This window comes from Malurus melanocephalus, unplaced genomic scaffold (genome assembly GCF_030028575.1).
Source record: "Malurus melanocephalus ecotype Western Australia unplaced genomic scaffold, MMel_1.1 scaffold_7, whole genome shotgun sequence".
Lineage (NCBI taxonomy): Eukaryota > Metazoa > Chordata > Aves > Passeriformes > Maluridae > Malurus > Malurus melanocephalus.
Window position 1 is genome coordinate 487,061 of NW_026623239.1, and position 19,484 is coordinate 506,544.

General features: G+C 35.8%; 1 protein-coding gene across 1 annotated transcript in view; it reads right to left on the reverse strand.

The window, feature by feature from the left end:
- HSD17B4 (hydroxysteroid 17-beta dehydrogenase 4) overlaps nucleotides 1-19,484 on the reverse strand; it is a 62,849-nt gene that overhangs the window by 6,549 nt on the left and 36,816 nt on the right. Inside the window, exons 18-22 of the mRNA XM_057372153.1 lie at nucleotides 16,177-16,246; nucleotides 12,163-12,269; nucleotides 11,770-11,856; nucleotides 9,294-9,383; nucleotides 6,604-6,742 (exon numbers count right to left, since the gene is read on the reverse strand). Coding sequence (XP_057228136.1) covers nucleotides 6,604-6,742; nucleotides 9,294-9,383; nucleotides 11,770-11,856; nucleotides 12,163-12,269; nucleotides 16,177-16,246 — 493 coding nt within the window. The remainder of the gene's footprint in view (nucleotides 1-6,603; nucleotides 6,743-9,293; nucleotides 9,384-11,769; nucleotides 11,857-12,162; nucleotides 12,270-16,176; nucleotides 16,247-19,484) is intronic.

Genomic DNA, 19,484 nt, shown 5'->3' on the forward strand with positions numbered 1-19,484 from the left:
AAGCTGAATGCCAGAACAGGTTCCAAGCACCAAAGCAAAAAAATCCTAGTTTTCAAATGACCAGAAAGAGCGCCCTCYTGTAAAATACATCCTTATAAGATATATATATACACACATACATACACAACACAGCTGCCAGCTGTAGCAGGAAATGGTCCTGATGCAAGGCTATACAAGTGGCCAGCACACCTGTGCTCAATACACTCTGGTTATAGCTGCTGTGCCATAAGTGCAGCTGGCAGCCAGCTCCATAATGACAGGGTACTGGGGCAGACAGGCCAGTGCCCAGGTGGCTGCAGACCCAGGCACCTGCCAGCCCTCCCCTGCACAGCAAAGATGAGAAGACCAGGAGTGCCTGTGGTATTTCTCTGYTCCTGAGCACATGCAAACCTCCCTTCTCAGCTGCTACAGGCTGATGTTTTCAACATGGGTATGCATACGTCTCCATACTGTGTTGCAAAATGAAATTTAAAGATTATAAAATATATATATATATATGTGTGTGTGTATATATATATATATATATATATATATAAAATATTTATTTAATAATATATACTTATATATTATTTTATAATATATATATTTTATATAAAATTCTAGTATGTATACATCTGCAGGAAAGTCAAATGCTAGTTTTCCCTCAAAGTTTTGTTTTTGCTTCGATACATATTATATTACAGTAATAAAAAATCTATGAATTATTATCATCCACAAAATGCTGTTGTCAGTGATACAATAAAAAGGGGGGGAAAATCACATATATAGGAGTTAAAACACTACATAAAAAACTAGACATTGACATTCTATAGGTTGCCAAAAACTAAAAGTCTAGTATTTGGAGTACAGATTTTATTCTGACTTTGAAGAGTGCCTTACCCTTTTTAGGAGAAAAATACTACCAGTCAGATTTTTTTGTTTGGTTTGGCTTTTTATTCTGATTTACAATGGGTAAGTAAGGGCAATACAAGACTCATCCTCAAAGTAAATGAAAACAAGTATCACCCACTCTTCATTGCCTGAAGTCATATTGAATCATAAATTATTGAGCATTTCACCTAAATTTGTCAGCTACCAGCAATATGCAACAATTTCCTCCCAGTTCACATAACAAAGTTTTATTCTTCTGAGAACTGAAAAGGAATAAAAACATCTCCTGCCTTCAGCACTAACTTTAGAAACACGAAGAAAAGCAACAGAAGGGCAAACTCTTCTGAGTGCTGTTCTAGAGAGTCATTAACTATCAGGTAACAAATCGCAACAGCACTACCTTTTCTCTATGGAAAGAGAAGTTGAAGTACCTTAACTCTGAAAAAAATTAGTATTTTAAAACTGCTAAAAACAATGGCATTTGCTTTACAGTAATAAATATGCAGGAGAGAGCAAAGCATRCTTTAGGTAGTGATGCAAATTGGAGAAAACTGGGTGGATATCAATTAAATATTTTATTAAAAAGTTACAGAAGGTAGTTCCACTACCACTGCACTTACTGCTTAGGTTTTGATATTTGTTTTACCTTCTTAAAGGATTTTCAGCATCCTCTTGAATTAGAACAGCTTGCTTTTATATGAAATGCTATGCTTTTATAGAAATACCAATAATTAAGGCCAGTTATCAGGGCTTATAGATCAACATTGTTTACAAAGTAGATGAGCTGTTTAAAATTTCACATACTGAGTGCATGGTTAATTGTTCTACACCTCTCTATGGCTTCACACAGAGAACTACATAAGAGGAAAGGCCATTGCTGGTTAAACAGACTAATAATACTAGTGCCTCCATCAGGAAGTGTCTCYGTAACAACAAAAGCCAAATTCAATTCACAAATATCACATTACTTAAACTAATAAAAAAACCTGATTTACTGCAGAAAGCACAGATCAAAATATCACAGGTGCAGTTAAAACATTCGCAATGAATGTAAATATAGTAAAAAAAAGAACTTTTTCGTTCCTTAAAGTTTGAAAAATACCATTTGCCTGCATACATGAGAACGAATTTCACAGAATCATACAATCTGTAAATCCAAGCTTTGACTGATCATTACCWAGACAACTAGACCATGGCACTGRGTGCCACACTCAGTTATTTCTTGAACACCACGGGGATAGTGACCCCAGTACCTCCCTAGGCAGCCCATTCTTTCCATGAAGAAACTCTTCTTGATGTCCAACATGAACATCCTGCAGTGCAGCTGGGGGCCATTTTTGCTCATCCTGTCATTTCTTGCCTGGGAGAAGAGACTGACCCTCACTTGGTTACAGGCTTTTTTCAGCCTCTTGTAGAGGGTGATAAGGTCCTGCCAAACCTACTTTTCTSCAGGACTAACATCTCCAGCTCCTTCAATTGCTCTTTGTCAAACCTGTGCTCCAGACCCTTCACCAGCTCCACTGCCCTTCTCTGGACACACTCCAGCCCCTCAATGGCTTTCCTGAACTGAGGGGCCCAGAACTGGACACAGCACTCGAGCTGTGGCTCTTGCTTTCTGCTTCCTTCCCAGATCTGAAGGCTGAAGGACACTAGCAGAAGATGCTGGAGCTACAATTATTGAGTAAGAYAGCAGTGAGCTGCAGGGCCCAGATTGTTTCCAGCTGCAACTGCACAAAGCTGTGCAAAAGTGACAAGTCAAAAAATTAAAACACAAGACAGAACAGCTATATATCCAATTTAATAAGCAGCCCAAAAGAACTACAAACACTGCTTGTAAAGGCCTGGGAGGCCCTTGGAAAAAGAGGCCTACAAAGAAGATAAATAATGAATTCATTAACATCAAGCCACAGGTTAAAACAAAACAAAAAACTCAGCCAAAATAATATTCTTCCTCATGCATCAGTTGTTTCAGTGATAGCTTGTCAAGAACTTTAATCACACACTGAAACAGTATGTAATATTTAGCTACATGAACCAAAATTAATTTTAATGYCATCTTTTCTGTTCTGCTTTTTTGTAGCTGCATACATTATGGGATTGACCCTTCAAAATGGCAATTTTACTTAGGTAAGACAGAAAGATAATTCAAAATTGTTCTAATTTACCAGCATAACATTTACAAAAATGATTTCCAATTCTTGTACATAGAAGATCAACTAACAATCACCAGGCCAAATTTAAATGCATGGTAAAATTGCAATTCTACTGACTGAGTTGAGTAAATCAGTCAGTTAAAATCTGAAGCACATTTGAAAACCAGTCAAAACAGTGACRCAGAAGTAAATTCAAGCTACAGCAAAGATAACATTGTACTATCTTCAGTTTTCAATGCAAAAAATTAATTTGTCAAAGGCTAAAATTTTTAATTACGTACAGAAGCTTACATTAACAATTAACAACATTACATTAGCAACTAAAGAAGTCAAGCATCCAATGCAGCAAACAGAACCGTCAATGTTCATATTCCAAACTGTCATTGTTCATCTGAATTAAGAAGTCTTGCTTATTACCATAAAGAGATCTTATAAAGATCATATAAAGTCAGAAATCTTTCTGGGATATTGAGAACATCCTAACTGCAAGAAAGCTGCCTTCCTTTGAATGTAAACTCACAAGCTATTCTTTTCTTCCACACTAACCACGGAATCTACCAGCATCTGGTAGAAGGGACAGTACAAAATCATGCTCTYGACTACTGAATAATAAAGTAACATACACAAACATGCAAGAATTAAGTTATTAACTGCTTATAAATCTCAAGTACTTTCCTCTGGAAGGTATTTTGTTTGTTTGGGTATATGCTTCTTAATGGCAGGAAAGAGTTTTTTAATATTACCAAAATAAAAATTCTATCATGTATATACATATATACCTTACCACTAAAATGTACCATTGGCACTAAATATACATCAACAGCAGTAGGACAAATGGTGAGGGGTGACGCTAAAGTTGTCATAACTCCTAACATTCTGCTAATGAATTTTCGTAACTGTTTTCATATTGACAATATGAAAGTTTAATAGATTATTTGTAAGAGTTTAACTAACCAACTCCTGTTTTCTTTACCCTATGACTACTTGAAATTTCAAAGACACACAAAAATATTCAGAAAACACAAATACAGAAATAGGTCTTCACAGCAAGTTATTTTAAAAAAAAACTTATACACAAAGAAATTATACACAGTGTACCAGCACTCCGGAAGAGAAAAGTAAACAGCATTTTCTACAAACACCCTGCTGGTCACCTAGATATTTACATTTAGCCTTACATATTTACTACACTAAGACTATAGTAACTCATAAGCTTGAAGGAACAGATCACACTATAAAAATATTYACAGAAACTTTTCCAAGATTCTGGAAATGTTTCATTTCAGCTCTCAGTAGTAGTCAGCAACAGGAAATGTTTAAAATATTAGATTAGCTCCTCCACCCTCCATTCCACAGGGAGCTTTAAGTTTTTTACCAAATTCATATAACAGTACAGAAAAAAGTCACAGAACAGAAGCAGAGGGAACAGGACAAATACAAGTATGTCTGTTTGTTCCCTTTTAGTTAGTATGTATACGAAGAAGGCAGTACCTTCCTCCTGCTACTTCAGTAGGAAAAACAGGAGAGGACAAAAGGCTKACTGCTTATTCAAAGCAGGAGCACTCTCTTGATCTGAACACAATAGCAAAAACATTCACCTCTCTCCCCTCTAATAAACCTTGGTCTCATGAGACAAGTAAGAGCACTGCTGAGGCTTAAACCTCTAAGTGTGCTTGCTCTGCATTCAGCAATTTGCCATTTCAGAACTGCCTGAGTGAGAAATTTTATTCATGTCTTGAAACACCTCTCAGCAGATTTTTCCTCCACTGACTTATCCCTCTATTCTCTACACATACATAATATTGAATTTAGTGACTAATAAAGCAGTTCCAAAGTTAAAGTCAGTGATTAAATCAACCTGAAATACTAAACATAACTATTACGCGTATTCAATTTAGTTACACATGAAACAATAGATAGGACTGATGTACAATGATTGCCCAAAAACCACAAGATTCCACTTTAAGTATTCAGCAATTCAAACTGTGCRCTTCTAATTATCATCTAAAAATGGAAGCAAGAACACAAGAAAAACTTCACACAACTTCCATCTAAGTTCTAACCACATCTATAATTTAAATTACTTCATGCAAAAATGGAAAACTGTAGACAGTGGAAATGATTAAGAGCAGTAATGAATTTTAAGACAGAACTTCTGAGTTGGATGATGCAGTATTTCCCCTGTCTCATTTTGATGTATAGACAATCAGCTTGCATAATCTACACAGGTATGTTCAGAATACTGATTAACTTTCATCCAAGTGGAAATCACTCAACCCTCAAAAACAGCTTAAAAAGCAATACAAGTAGAACACAACTATACTGATCAATCTACATACAGTATTTTTCCTGAAACTTAGCAGCAGTCTCACTACTCAGAATCTCTGCTGGTTTACATTAGGGAAAGATAAAGTGAAATTACAACCTTCTAAATTGCTTGTAAAAGGACAAGCACTTTCTTAAATGCAACAATAATTTCTTGAGAACAGATACAGTAAAAACYTAACAATAGCTTAAAAAATCACAGTTTACAGAACAAAGCTTAATGCAGAACTGATCTGACCTACTGTGAGCCTCTCTCCTCAGCCTGCCAAAAGGCAGCCCACTTCACCTGTATCTTCCCCAAAACTCTTTTGTCTACATCTAACCACTCATATCAATCAAAATGAAGTCTAAGCAACAGACTTGACTCAAAGACTTCCACTTCACAAAAAAAAACCCCAAAGGCCTGGAAGTTACAAGCTGACTGAGCTTCYTCCCTTCAGAAAAACTTAACAGTCCATTAACAGACCAGCAGACATGTCAACTAAAAAACCAAAAACATGCCAAAGATAATATTTTCAATCAGAAAAATTACATTYGGGTTTCTTTTTTTCAGAAATATATACTCCTCATAAAGAAAGCAAAGGAGAATTTAAGAAGAAAAGGTTTTTGAGGAAGTAGTTTGGCTCCTATCAGACGACTTCACATAATTCTATTAATCACTTTATCAGGAAACAGTTCTGCTCTGACCCACTGCTATTATAGGCTTTAGTTTCTCATCATCAACCAGTCCCATGCTTAAATGGTGGGAAATCACGATTATGCCTCCATTAAACCTTGATCTCAGGAAATTTAAATGGAGACAAATTGGGCTACATTTTCACTGAAGTGACAAGAACAATGCAGTAGAAATAATTACATATTTGTTTTAGATCAGTTAGCAGGTACATCACCAGCAGACTAATTGCTGTAACACTCCTACTAGGCTAATTTAGCATACTTTCCTAAGTGCGTTGGCAATCCAATCTGGAAAATGTAAACAGAAATGCAATGAYGTTCTAAAGAATTGTTTGCCTATGCCTACTTCTAAATAAGCAAGTTACAGAAGTATGTTCCTAGAAAGGTTAGTAGCGGCAAACTTCATCTGTCCTCCTTGTCATCTGTGTACCCAGAATGCATTCACATCTGTAGTTCCCAGTGAATATTCATCTACTACATTATGCTTATTTCTAAGCTATCAGTTTAATTAGAATGAATATAATTAATCCCACTTCATAACAAAAAGGCACCAGGGTTTTATATAAAAGCTACAACTTACTCCACTGCATTGCTGTTTTTCCATCTTTAGTGATGTCCCACTGAAATATGGCATTTACTTTCTTCACCAGTTCATTTCCCATCTCTTTTACACGACGACCAATTTCTTCAAACACAAGGTTACTCTGCAGCCCTTCAGTCTTAAAAGAAAAAAGAATATGAAAGATTTAAAATTGAAACTTAGTTAAAAGGTACTGAATAGGTCTCTTAGTTCAAGCATTGTGTTGCAGCAAGGTATCCACAGCAGAATTACTAAACACAATTGAAATTTCTTCCACCATAAAATAATCATCTCTGGCAACCATAAGCACTAAAGAAAACAAGCAAGAAGAAAATGCTTAATTTCAAATCTTCGTTAAAAATTATTTCAAATCTTGCTTTTGCAGTTTTTGTCAATAATCATTACAATTTAAGACATGTTTTTAATTAGTGCTCTAAGAGTTTCTAAATTGCCCCTTTTTTTCTTTTGGAGGATAATCACTACTACTTTTTCCACAGTGAAGGGCATGTCAGTTTTTAGAACAAAAAAAGTGCTTTTACCAATACATCACTTTAACTTGACATGGAAGATGTTCAAAACATATTGCACTATGAACACAGTCAAAACTCCAGTGCAGATAAAATTTAAGAGTGGGATAAGGTACATTTACATTTTCAACTTTTCCAAACATATTATTTTGCAAGCCTTTCACTGACTGTCTTTTAACAAGTATTTGTACTGGCTAAACGGCTATACCTTAAGAAGCTATTTCAATGACATTTTTCATCTAACGGGAACTGAAGCAAAGGAGGTCTCAGAGCTTTAGTTGTTCTGCTGTACCTACTTTCACACTAGAACACAAGTCTCCTCAGGCTGCTATCTTGTCACCTCTTTGGTTAAGCCTAACAATTTTCATTATATAACAGGGCTCTCAATGGCATTTAAATCTGCCAATCTTCACTCAGTCAGGCTAGTCTCCCCGGGTGGGTGTCTGACCCTATCAGCCAATTTCTGTCAAAGCACCTGAATTTCTCAGAGTAAGTTTAAAGAAAAACACCTGTTCTGCCAAAACTGAAAATCTGAGCAGTTCAGAAAAGTTCTAGTATTTGAACTTCATTCAACAATTCTAAACATCAGAAGTTAAAACACAAGTAAGCAAAAAGAAAGTTTCCTGGAACAAATCACAGAAACATAGGATGGCCTGAATCAGAAAGGACTCCAAAGATAATCTAGTTCTAACCCACCCATCAGGGGCAGGGACACTTTTCACTCAACCAAGTTGCCCCAAGCCACATGCAACCTGACTTTCAACACTTACAGGGATGGTACAGCCATGGCTTCTCTGGGAAAACTGTTCCAGTGGTGYGCCAACCTCACAGTAAAGAATTTATTCCTAAGATCTAATCTAAACCTATTTTCTTTCMGTTTGAATCCATTCTTCCTCAGCCTGTCACTATATGTTCTTGTGAAAAGTTCCTCCTTATCTCCCTTCAGGTACTAAAAGGACACAATGAGATCACTCTGAAGCTTTCTTTTTTCCAGGCTGACCAAACCCAATTTTCTTAGCCTTTTCTCATGGGAGAGGTGCGCAATTCCCCGATTTTTCTTGGTGTCCTTCCTTTGGACTCACTCCAACAGGTCCATGTCCTTCCTGTGYTGGGGACCCCAGAGCTGGATGAAGCACTGCAGGTGGGSTCTCACCTGAGCAGAGCAGAGAGGCAGAGTCCCCTACTTCACTCTGGGGCACATGGTGTTTCTGAGGCAGCCCAGGTATTACCCAGTATTCCCCATTCCACGACCACAAGTTTTATAAGAATGTCACTACCTCAGTGTTTCATAAACTTCAATGCATAAAAGTTTCATTGTTTGCAGGCAGGAATCAATGAGGGACAAAAGATACAGTTTAATAAGGCATTGTGCATTGCCTTAAGCATCGTCTAGACGACATTAGGAACTCAGTTCACCTCTAGGATTGCATGTACAGTTCTTCTACATGTCTTTTGTGACGAGTCCAGTACCCAAGGCTTAARGCATGCATGCATGCAGGGGATTTTTTGAAATATACACATGAAGCACATGAATAGCATGAAGTGCATGGTGTGTGCTAGACCTAACTACACATACAAACAACTCTCAGAGTCTTATTTCAAAATGATTCAATGACACAACTGTTCTTTCCTGTGAATACATTATCTCATTTTCAATTATGCTAATACCTTCCTGCCACTCTCCCTGTCTCTGAAAAAATCAAGAAAGGTGACACACTTTTACATCCTACACAGAGTTTTATCTTCAACATCTACAAAATAAAAACAAAATCCTTCTTCTACAGATACAGATCCCTATTGTATGAAATAATTTCAAACTTAAGTTATGCAAGTGCTTAAAACATGTGGCCCTCACRGGTATATGCCCCTCTTTGTTTTGTAACATACAGCACAATGCCTATCCTGAGAGCTCAGTTAGCATCAAGCATGTCAAACTACATCAGCCATCCTGTGTGTCTTAAAAAACTGAATTTTTCCTCTCAAATAGATCAATTAACATCTATATCTTAAACAACGTGTGTATTCAGCTGTCTGAACTCATAACTCCTCTGAATACTGCAAATAAGATCAGTAAGCAACCTAAGTATTTTTCCTGTGCTTTTCACAAAAATAAAGCCTAAATATGCTTCTCTGCAGGTTAACATTTCTATTGCTTCCCCCTACCGTCAAAAGCTCTTGAGCAGAAGACTTATCCAAGGCTGGTACTATATCCACATAGCCCCCTGCAATGGCAACTTCTCCAGTCTCCTTGACCTGTAACGGGAGGGAAAACACATTAAAGATGTGATGTATTTGCAAAAAGTCACTRTAGAAGGAATACTCTAAGGAGTATTCCTGATATTTTAAAACCAGAGATTAAGAAAAGAGAAAACAAAAGTTATAGAGTGAAAAAAAACCCCATAAATGTGTTGTAGTCTTGAGGCAAGTTGTAATACTATTTTTTTCAAACAGCTCTTCAAATAAAACAACTATTTGCCTCAGGAGAAATAGTACCAAAATGTATTGCTGGTTTTCTGTCCACAAAATAGTTGAAAAACCTTATTTACTTCACAGTGTTATAAGTTGCTGTCAATATTTCTTCATAAATAGTTCTTAGAACAACATTGTTCTAAMACGTTTTTTCTTGAGGTAGATACTCAGTTGTCAAGAGCCTTTTAGACAGTTTCACTACCTCCACATGCCTTATACTGCAACTAGCACTAGAAACAATTTTTAAGCATTGTAGAACAAGAAAAATTACAAAAAGAATGATGGAAAATACCTGAATTCCCTCCAGGTTTAATTTTTTGRAAGAGTTAAATTCAGAGAAGAAAATGGGTTTCAATTTGGCATTGTCTCTCGGAGGGATGTAACAAACCATACTGACTTATGGCAGCTAACAGAAGATGGCAAATTGATTCACTGACAATGCATATAGAGAGTAGTATGATAAACAGCCAAAGCTGGAGGAATATCAAGTATCACAGCCTAGTTTTATTGCACTACATTAACAATCACTCAAATCATGCATAACAGCTTGTCACCTGCTGCCACTGCACTTCAGACAATGGTAAAAATGCATTCAAACCACCCTATCAAAGTTCTATGTCCACTTTTAGTTTGATTTAACCAGAGTTTATATTAAGATAAAGATGGCTTTAATTCAGAAAAAATCCAACATGCAGTAAGAAACAAAATTCTGCACAACTCATAACTGTTTAAGATGGTCTTCTGTAATCCTGTTAAACCTTGTAATTTCTATCCAAAATCAGTTTCTCCAAAGTTGTGGAAGAAAAAAAAAAATCCTTGGCAAAATTCACCAAAACTCTACATATTAGCAATTACTCAACCTTACATAACTACAAATTCAGCCTTTAAACACAAAAGAACAACTCAACCTGTTTACAAATTTGAAAGGGCTTGGAAGCATATTATGAACTCTATTAATTAACACGATGTATAGAAACTGTCAAAAAATACATAAATATCAGTCAGTAAATATAAGAATTCCAGAAATTCAGTCAGGACTGTGTGATAGTACCTTTTAAATATAGGTACAATAATGTCCACAGCTCTCTTGAGGCACCAAACTACCTCGTTTACTACTAATTAGAGATGGAGAGTTTGTACACAGTGGTCTCTACACTGCTATCGTTCAGAAATTCTATAATTGCTAATGCTCCTCAGGTCTGCAAACAAAATTTACCTCCTTCTATGTATATGCCAGAAAATTGTATTTCTGTGGAAAGAGCAATCCTCTATTCATATGATGACTCTCCTTGTTTGTTTTTGCCTGCCCAGTCCTCACTGCAGCTGCAACTACACCTGCTGCCCTACTCAGTAATTGACAGCTGGCTACATTTTTATAGAKATGAGGCTGCAAAACTTTGGCCAGCAAAGCAAAGTAAACTGGACAGCGTAAGACAAAGCAAATATTGGCAAATACCAGTATTAAATCATAGGTTAAGAAAGTGACAATGACATACGATGTTCATCACTTCTGTAACACTTGCTTTTTGCCCTCTATCTGGAGTTTTACCCTCAGCTTCCACTAAGCAGCCTGTGATATGGAGGTGAGGATTACAGGATACCCACATAACATGCTAACCGCAAGATCAAAGATTTTAAAAGTGTCAACTTATAAACTCTGTTTTATTGCCATTATTATGTCCAACTCCTATGAAATTTCCATTTTTAGGAAGTTATTCTTTGCAACTGCAGCTCAAGTTTAACTCAATCTAAGCTAAATCTGTAGCACATTTATCAGCATACACTGACAAGCATTAAGATACATAAAGTTTAAAAAAGAAAAGATGCATACACAAAATCATGAGTAACTCCAGAAAACAAGTACACACTATKATGACCTGGGAATGACTGCTTTCTGCTCTTCCCCATTGGACAAATAAACAATGCAATACAATGAAAAGAGTCCTCATTTAATATGAGAGTTTTAAATCCTACGACTAAAATGGTACGTCTATTAGAACCATAGTGACACCATAAAATAAGTAAGACTATTTTATTCTGTTTATTTAATTTCTTTACAAAGCCATCGCCAATGGTGTACTTCGTGAGTCATCTTTTCTTGCTCCCCTCATACCCCCAGTCTTTTAACCAATACATATTTCTCTGTAGCCCACAATGAGATTTTTCTGACCTTGGTCTGAAAATGGATTCTATTTCCTTCCTTCCACATTTCTGTTTGCAAAGTTTGCCCTGGAAAGACTGGTTTTGCGAAGCGAACCTAAAAGCAAAGAAGGGGGAAAGAAAAGGTGAGGTTGCAAAAAGATTTGTCTGCCATATATACATGCAAAACTTAAAACATAGGCTCTACTGAAAKGATAAAAAGAGGGAAATTAAGTCAATTCCCAATGTAGAAAGCCTAATATTTAAGAAAATATACAAGACAGAGGCATTAAAATGCATGCAGACATAAGTAAAAGTAGTTCTGGCAGTTAACACATTGTAAAAGACTTGTCCCACACTGAAGATTTCTTTTGGCACTAATACAAAAAAAAAGTAAGAAAATTAACTGCAAAGAAGCACAGACCTTGATTGCCTTGAATCTGTTGACATCATTATTTGCAAACTGCTTCAAAACGTTCCTAGCAGCAAACCCAAAGGTGCATAGTCCATGAAGTATAGGCTTCTTAAATCCTATTTAAAGAAGTAACATTTTTAACAGTTTCAGTATTAGGACCTTAAATGCAGCTTCTATTAACATCTATAGTTTACTCATAGTATTTTCCCCCAATAACGTTCTTAATCCTTTTTCTTCCAAATTAATTTATCTCACTGAAAAAGTGTCTGTTACTGCGTATTGCTTCCTCTACTTTTGGGCAAAAGAAAGTCTTGCTGAAAACTTGAACTCTGAAACTGTCTATGCTCTGTGAGACTCAAATGTAGAATTAGTCTCTGTCTGTAGAGGTAACAAAATGAAAATTAAGGAGTAAATCTGTTCTAGTACACATGCATAGGCACACCAAACATGCAGTTWCAGGTAAGTATGACTATCAAGGGTAAGAGGTATTGTAATCATTAAAAAGTTGCAATACCAAGATTATTTGATATCACCTGTTTTGAATTCTTATTCACGGTCAGACAAAGTTTTCTAATATAATGCACACTTCAGGATTAAATTGTCTTTATTTGCAAATATAAAAAAAAATTTACAGTGCTTTTCTTCTGTCAAGTTTCCTCACACTCCTATGCTTTGAAACAAGAGTTCAACCTTGACAGAGAATAAGCTTTATATCAGCATTGCATCATTTTTCAGTACTATCAAAGTCTGACAAAATAAACCTTTGAAAACTGGCCTCAGATTTGCTGAAGTGCAACAGTGAAGTTATAAAGATGCTGGTTGTACGTTCTGATTCCTGTAACAGCTTGTTCTGACCTGACAAGGCAGGTAAACAGTAATTGATCACACTCGCAACAGCCCAGGGAATCCAGACATATCTGTCCAGCCCTGGCAATGAAACCAGTTGCTTCGCCCAGAACTCATCTGCTACTCTTGTCTGCCAGCGTCTGTTTGTCTTGAGCCCTAAACAACTTCTCTTAGCATCTACATAGCACAAAATGTTCTCCCAAGAAACAACAGCTGAGAGAAAATGCAAAAGCAAAACCAAACAAATAAAAAACAAGGAGACAGGAGAAGTCTAGCCTGCAGGGAAATGGAGTATGTAGAAGAAAGAAACCACCTTCAAGACAGAGATTAAAAAAGCCACAARGACTCTGTCGCAGCTGTCGCTGGGCTAAAATGAATTTTCTTCCATTGTAGCTTATACAGTGCTGTGTTTTGAATTWAATGAGACAGTAATGTAGATAAAACACTGATGTTTTGGCTGTTGCTAAGTAGTGCCTAAYCTAAGCCAAACACTCTTCATAGTCATATGATCKGCCATCAAGCAGGTGCACAAGAGGCTGTGTGGGAGCATAACTGGGACTGCTGACTTGACCTGGCCAAAAAGACATTGTGTGTCATAAAACCTCATGTTCAGGATATATACTGGGGGAGGCTGGCCAGGAGCCACTGATCATGGCTCGGGAATGGGTTGGGCATCAGTCAGCAGGTGAGGAGCAGTTGTGTAGTACACTTTTTTCTCTTGGGTTTTATTCCTCACTTTTATTCTGTCCTTTTCATTATTGTTTGTATTAATAGCAGCAGCATAAATATTTTAGTATAATAATTTACTTTGTTTCAGTTGTTAAAGTGGTCTCATCTCAACCCACAAGTTTTATCTTTTTTCCTCTCCAACTCTTCTCTCCATCCCACTGGGACTGGAGTGGGGGAGGAAAGGGAAGGGAAAAAAGGGAAGAGGTAAGGAGTGATCAAGTAATTAATTGATAGATGAAGCTAAAACATGAAAGACTCAATATTGGGAAAAATGGGAATTAGGAGAACAAAGGAAAGACAAGTTTAGCAGGATTACATGTGAGAAAGAGAATTTTAGACACATTAGGTTAGAAGATATGACAGAAGGACAGGCTTAAAGAAATATAAGTCTGTTTTCTCACTGCAAGTATTCCAGCCTCATCACTTTGTCATTTCTTTCCTGTATAATATTTGAGCATGCACACTTTTAACAGCATTCTTTCATCTACAATGGGTACTGTTCTAAAAGCACAAAGTTACCATGCAATTTTAAAACAGATTACTGCACTATTATTACATCATCAGYTTTCAATATCTATCATTCAGAATGTTATAGTGACATCTAGCTCTTTAAAAACTCAGTTCAATTCACCATGCAAGAACCAGAAAMCAACCACTCTATTCAGAACTCGGAAACAGCCAACTATATCCAATCCTATTTTTGCCAGTGTTTTCTTCAACAAAATGAATGCATACTCAAAGAAAAATTCCAGCTCATAAAATTATTTTGTATCTAGACAAAAACAAAACCAAAGTAAATGTGCTTTCACTTTCTAGTATTTGGAAATACAAGATACAGGAATAAAGGCACAAGAATATAAACAGGAGTCTTCACGCAGTATATATCTTCTGAAACAATACCCACAGGAAGGCTTTGCAAAAATCCTGGAGTGACCTGAATGCATTACGCTAGATTCTTGCTTCCAGCGCACATTGGAGAGAGCCAGTTAAAAGAGAAAATTCACAGAGATTGTTATATGACCAAAGGGTGTGTGAATATGCCCAAAGAAAACCAGCATTTGCATGCCTAGAAAAAAATATTTGTGGAATACCTYTACAATCATTTCTTCCTTGATTGCACTTGCATTTACTATGGGTAGGGAACTGTCATRATTCCAACATCCAGTCCAGCATCTTTATGTGGAGACAAACAGACACCTCATCTACTCATGTACAGGGTTAATTTTATTTTCACTAAATGCCAGTGCTCTTTGTATGAGCAGGTAGAAGATGCCTACTGCTCTTCTTTTGTAAGATTTTTAAAGTATTATCATCATTATTATTCCAAACACATGTATTTTTCACCTCCARCATCTTCAAGAGGAACTATTTATCCAAAACCACCTACATCATGAACAAACAGAATGGTTTAACAAACTGGGCAAATCTCTTCGGGGAGTCTAGTGTTTGACAATTAYTACTTGTGAACACAAATTTACACAGAATTATACAAAACCGAGTTAACAAAACAATTAGTATGCATTTATGAAAGGAGATAATTTGCAAGAATATGTTAAGTGTGATCTGAACAARGAAGCATAGCACTGCTCTATTTATCTTAGTAAGAACACCATACAGTGATACTTGCATATTAAAAAGAAATTCACCAAAGAACTGATGATCAATTATTACAGATTAGTTATTTCAYGTAACTTTTATGATGATATTCATAATATTCACCTATTCAGGAAATTTTCTAAAGTAAATTAAATTTTCTGTCTGCCTGAAGTAATCMCACTATACTACTTGCAAGGCCTGAAACGGATTCCAAATAATAACTTTACAACAGGATTTTAAGAAAGCAGACCCTTTTTCAGTAAGTACATCTCTACACAAATGAGTTAGGGCAGCCTCTGATCTGGTGCTTTGGCATGTAGAATTATGAAAATGAACAAGCTGATGCACTAGCAAGAGATGCAGTTAAGCAATGGTATAGGAAAGAAGAGCTAACAAGCTCCTTCTCTCCTGCCCTCCTAGATTTATTGGGATTGAGAAGACTGAAGAACAARAAGTTCCACCAAGACCCATATAATCCAAAAATTATTTAAATGGAAAGAACTATATATCAAACAATTGATGGGATTCCTTCTGAAGCTTTGATAGTCAATTATTTCTACTTGGGAAACATCAATTGTAAAAACAGTATAGTGGCAATAAACAAGATGTAAAGGAAAACAGGTTAGAAGATATGTTTCCATTGTAAGTAGTCCAAGCACCACTCCCCATTTCTAGCTACAAGAAGCAATGCTTCAAACTGAAGAGTCATGCAGAACTGTCTGTGTCACACTATAARACAAGCACTGTTTTTTCCAGGTTGTTAAAGATGTACAGAGAAACTGAAAAATAGATTAAAACTACATTTACATCATCCTTCATTCAAATATTAATAYAATGGTGAAGGGATCTCACCTCCAAGAGCAGCAAAACTTGGATCCAGATGCAGAGGATTCCAATCCCCACTCAGCCGATATAAGGCAGCCTGCAGAAACAGAGGAGTCAGAACAAGGAGTCACCCAGAAATTCATGACAGATTGAGAAATGTATCACAATCTATTTTATTAGTTCTTACATAATATGCTCTGCAACAAAACAGGTAAAATAGAAATTAATTATTACTGCGCAGCAAATTGCCAAAACTCCAAGGAAATGTGCTAAGAACCATGTGTGGTCTTAGTCCGTAAGAAAATAATGTAAGAGCTTAATGGGAGGAAGAAATAACCTACTCAGCTGAAAGACAGATCCAGCTTCACTAAAATTTGGCAACAGTAAATTAACACATTTTCTAGAATTTGTTCATGGGTTCTTCAGCTTGAAGTCTAATTTTAAACAGTGTTTTCCTTGACAAATTTATCCACAATGTAAARCGAAAGTATATATATGACTTTTTTTTTATAACACACACACAATAGTGTCCTTCCAACAGATTCATTTTACAGACATCAATATTGAGAAATATCCTCAATTTTTTTCCTTTTAAAAGTACCATGATGGACTAACAGAGATACACTTCTCTGATAGTAGATTCATGGGTACCTGATTCCAATATCAAAATTAAACAAACAAAACCCCAAAATAACACTCCCAAGCTTTCTAGAAGACTTTTGCTTCATGCTAAATATTCTCTTCCATTAGCAAAAAAATAGAGAAATACAGATTTAACATGTTTATATACTGTGAATGTGAATAAGCCTGAAAAACAATGATATATATGGCTACTGTACTTCAGGTTTCAGTCCCTATGTAGCTTTAGCAWTTTCATTATCAAATCTTGTATTTGCTGTACATGCAGAGCAGCCAGCAGTCCATATKAAGTGAGATATCAAAAGCCAATCTTGCACGCTTCTGAAATAAAACCTTTTTCCCTGGTCAACAGATTCCAGGGAAACCCAGTGACTAAAGGATGATGGAATCCTTTCTAGTATAAATTTCCCAGAAGCACAGAGAAAATCAGTATACCACATTAACTAATGAAGATTCCAATAATTTAGTCCATAATTTAATATGATGACATATTACAAATGGAACATGGACTTAATTGAAAAAAGCTTTTAAACTGAAAACAAATTATATTTTAGTCAAGCACATTATTGACCTTTAGAACTCTTTATCAGTAAATATCTTTTCCCAGCATTTTTAACTAGGACTACCAAAAATTGAATTCATTTATTCAAATAGGGGTAAACTGTACTTAATTCTGTTTGGACAAAGCTCAGATTTCTCAAAGGGAAGGATAAAAAATAGATTAAAAAAAGGAAGAATTTTCCAACACATGTCTAATGCTGTTTATTCTCTCAAGTCTGAAGCAGACAGTGGAACAAAACAGGTTCTGAACCCTTATTATCATTTYAAACCACAACCCATTTTTTTATGTTTTAACCCACAAATATTTGGATCATTTCTTCACCTATCTACAGCTTTAATACAAGGCTCTACATCTCTCTTATTTCTCATAGCAACTTTCACCAATACCAGCATGTGTCTTGAGCCTCAGTCAAGGTGGAATGTTACTGCTTTCTTTGAGAGTCAGAACCACGCACTAAAAAGAGCAAGAAAATCCTAAACTGCACCACAGCGTAAGTGTGCGAGTCTTAGAAAGGCAAGCAGTAAGCTAATACTTCTCTGTGGCTACTTACATATTAGTTTGTTGTTTTAGAAACACTTTCCCTTTTTTTAAAAAAAAATCGTAGGATGACATCAGTGGATCTGAAATTTCTAACTGTAATTCTTTTTTGCCCAGAATGTGTATTTCTTACTAGTTTTTTGTTGGGTTTTTTTTTTTTTCAATTATCTTCTAATTAATCCTATCATTTCTTAGGAAAATAGTGAAGACTGGAAACTTCATACTAGTAAGACTGACATTCAGCTGGGTCTGTGTTTGACGTTCTGAAAAGACCAAAGGGAGGACAAATAGTTTGCTGARTATATCAAAGTTAACACTATGAAAGAGATTTTTAGTGAGGGACAAACCCATCGTTTCTTTTCAAATAAGTAAATTTAAAACTGACAATATAAAGAKAATTCTTCAAGAGAATTCTTAACAAAGTAGGTTATCCCACTTCATTACTTCATTCTTTCAAGAGTCTAAAATCTAACAGCAAATTGCCACTCAAGAACTATAAAAAAATGCCACATATTAAATTAACAAATAATTAAATAACTTGTAAGCGAAATTAAAATTTGAGGGTCTTACTTCCATTCTTCAATTAATCTGAATTTTTACAAAAGCTGTCAGGAAGCTGTTTCCACAAAAGAGCTGTTGCAATAAATATTAATTCTAGCTAAATAACATTTAGTTGCAGTACTGGACACCTCAATTTATGTATCAATAAAAAAAGACAAATTTCTGTGTCAAGCCCAAAACCCAACTTAAATCTAGCTATGCAGCTATTGCTAAAGCTGTACTAAGAACTAGCTGTTTATTTAGAGTGATAATGACCACTACTTGGGAGACAATACTTGTACCAAATGCTTTTCAAAATTACTGTAGTAAAAAATAGTTGTGGTTTGCTAACAAGTGTAGCAGTTAGAAAACAACTGGGGTCAGAGAATTAARCATGGCCCATGTATTTAACTAAAAGGCTGAAATATAAATCTTGGAAATGATACTTGTCTTTTCTTATTTTCAATAACTACAGTGGCACTGGAAACAGCTAGAAAACACACAGGCTGAAGTGAATAAAACAGTTACTATAGTTTTCTTTTGATTCAGTGCAGCCAAATCAGATCTGCCAACAAATTTAATTTACAACAATCTTTGATAAATCTTCATTACATAAACAACAGTCAACATGAAAACAGACTGTTTTAATGCCTTGTTGGCTCTACTGTCTATATTCCTTCAATAAGGACATTTCACAAGTGAATCAGGGGGAAAAAAATAAYGAAAAAACCCAACCAATGAACCAAACATGCATTCTTGCAGAAKTACAAGAATCTATTGATGTGGAGCATTAGACTGAAATCAGTCATAATATGGTTAAATTGTTCTCCAATTAATAATAYAAACTGTCAAGTCTCATTTCCTAACCATTTAGGAGTTTTGCCCGACCACAAAAGAAAAGGCCRTATCAAACCTGTCCATGCCAATTTTTCAGTCTTCCTGCAGACTGTAATAAAGGTCAGTGGTAAAGCTAATGAAAAACAAAACCAAATATCCATGKATTTTCCCTTCTAGATGCCTAGAAAAACACCTCTACTCAAGAGATTATATTAYCAAG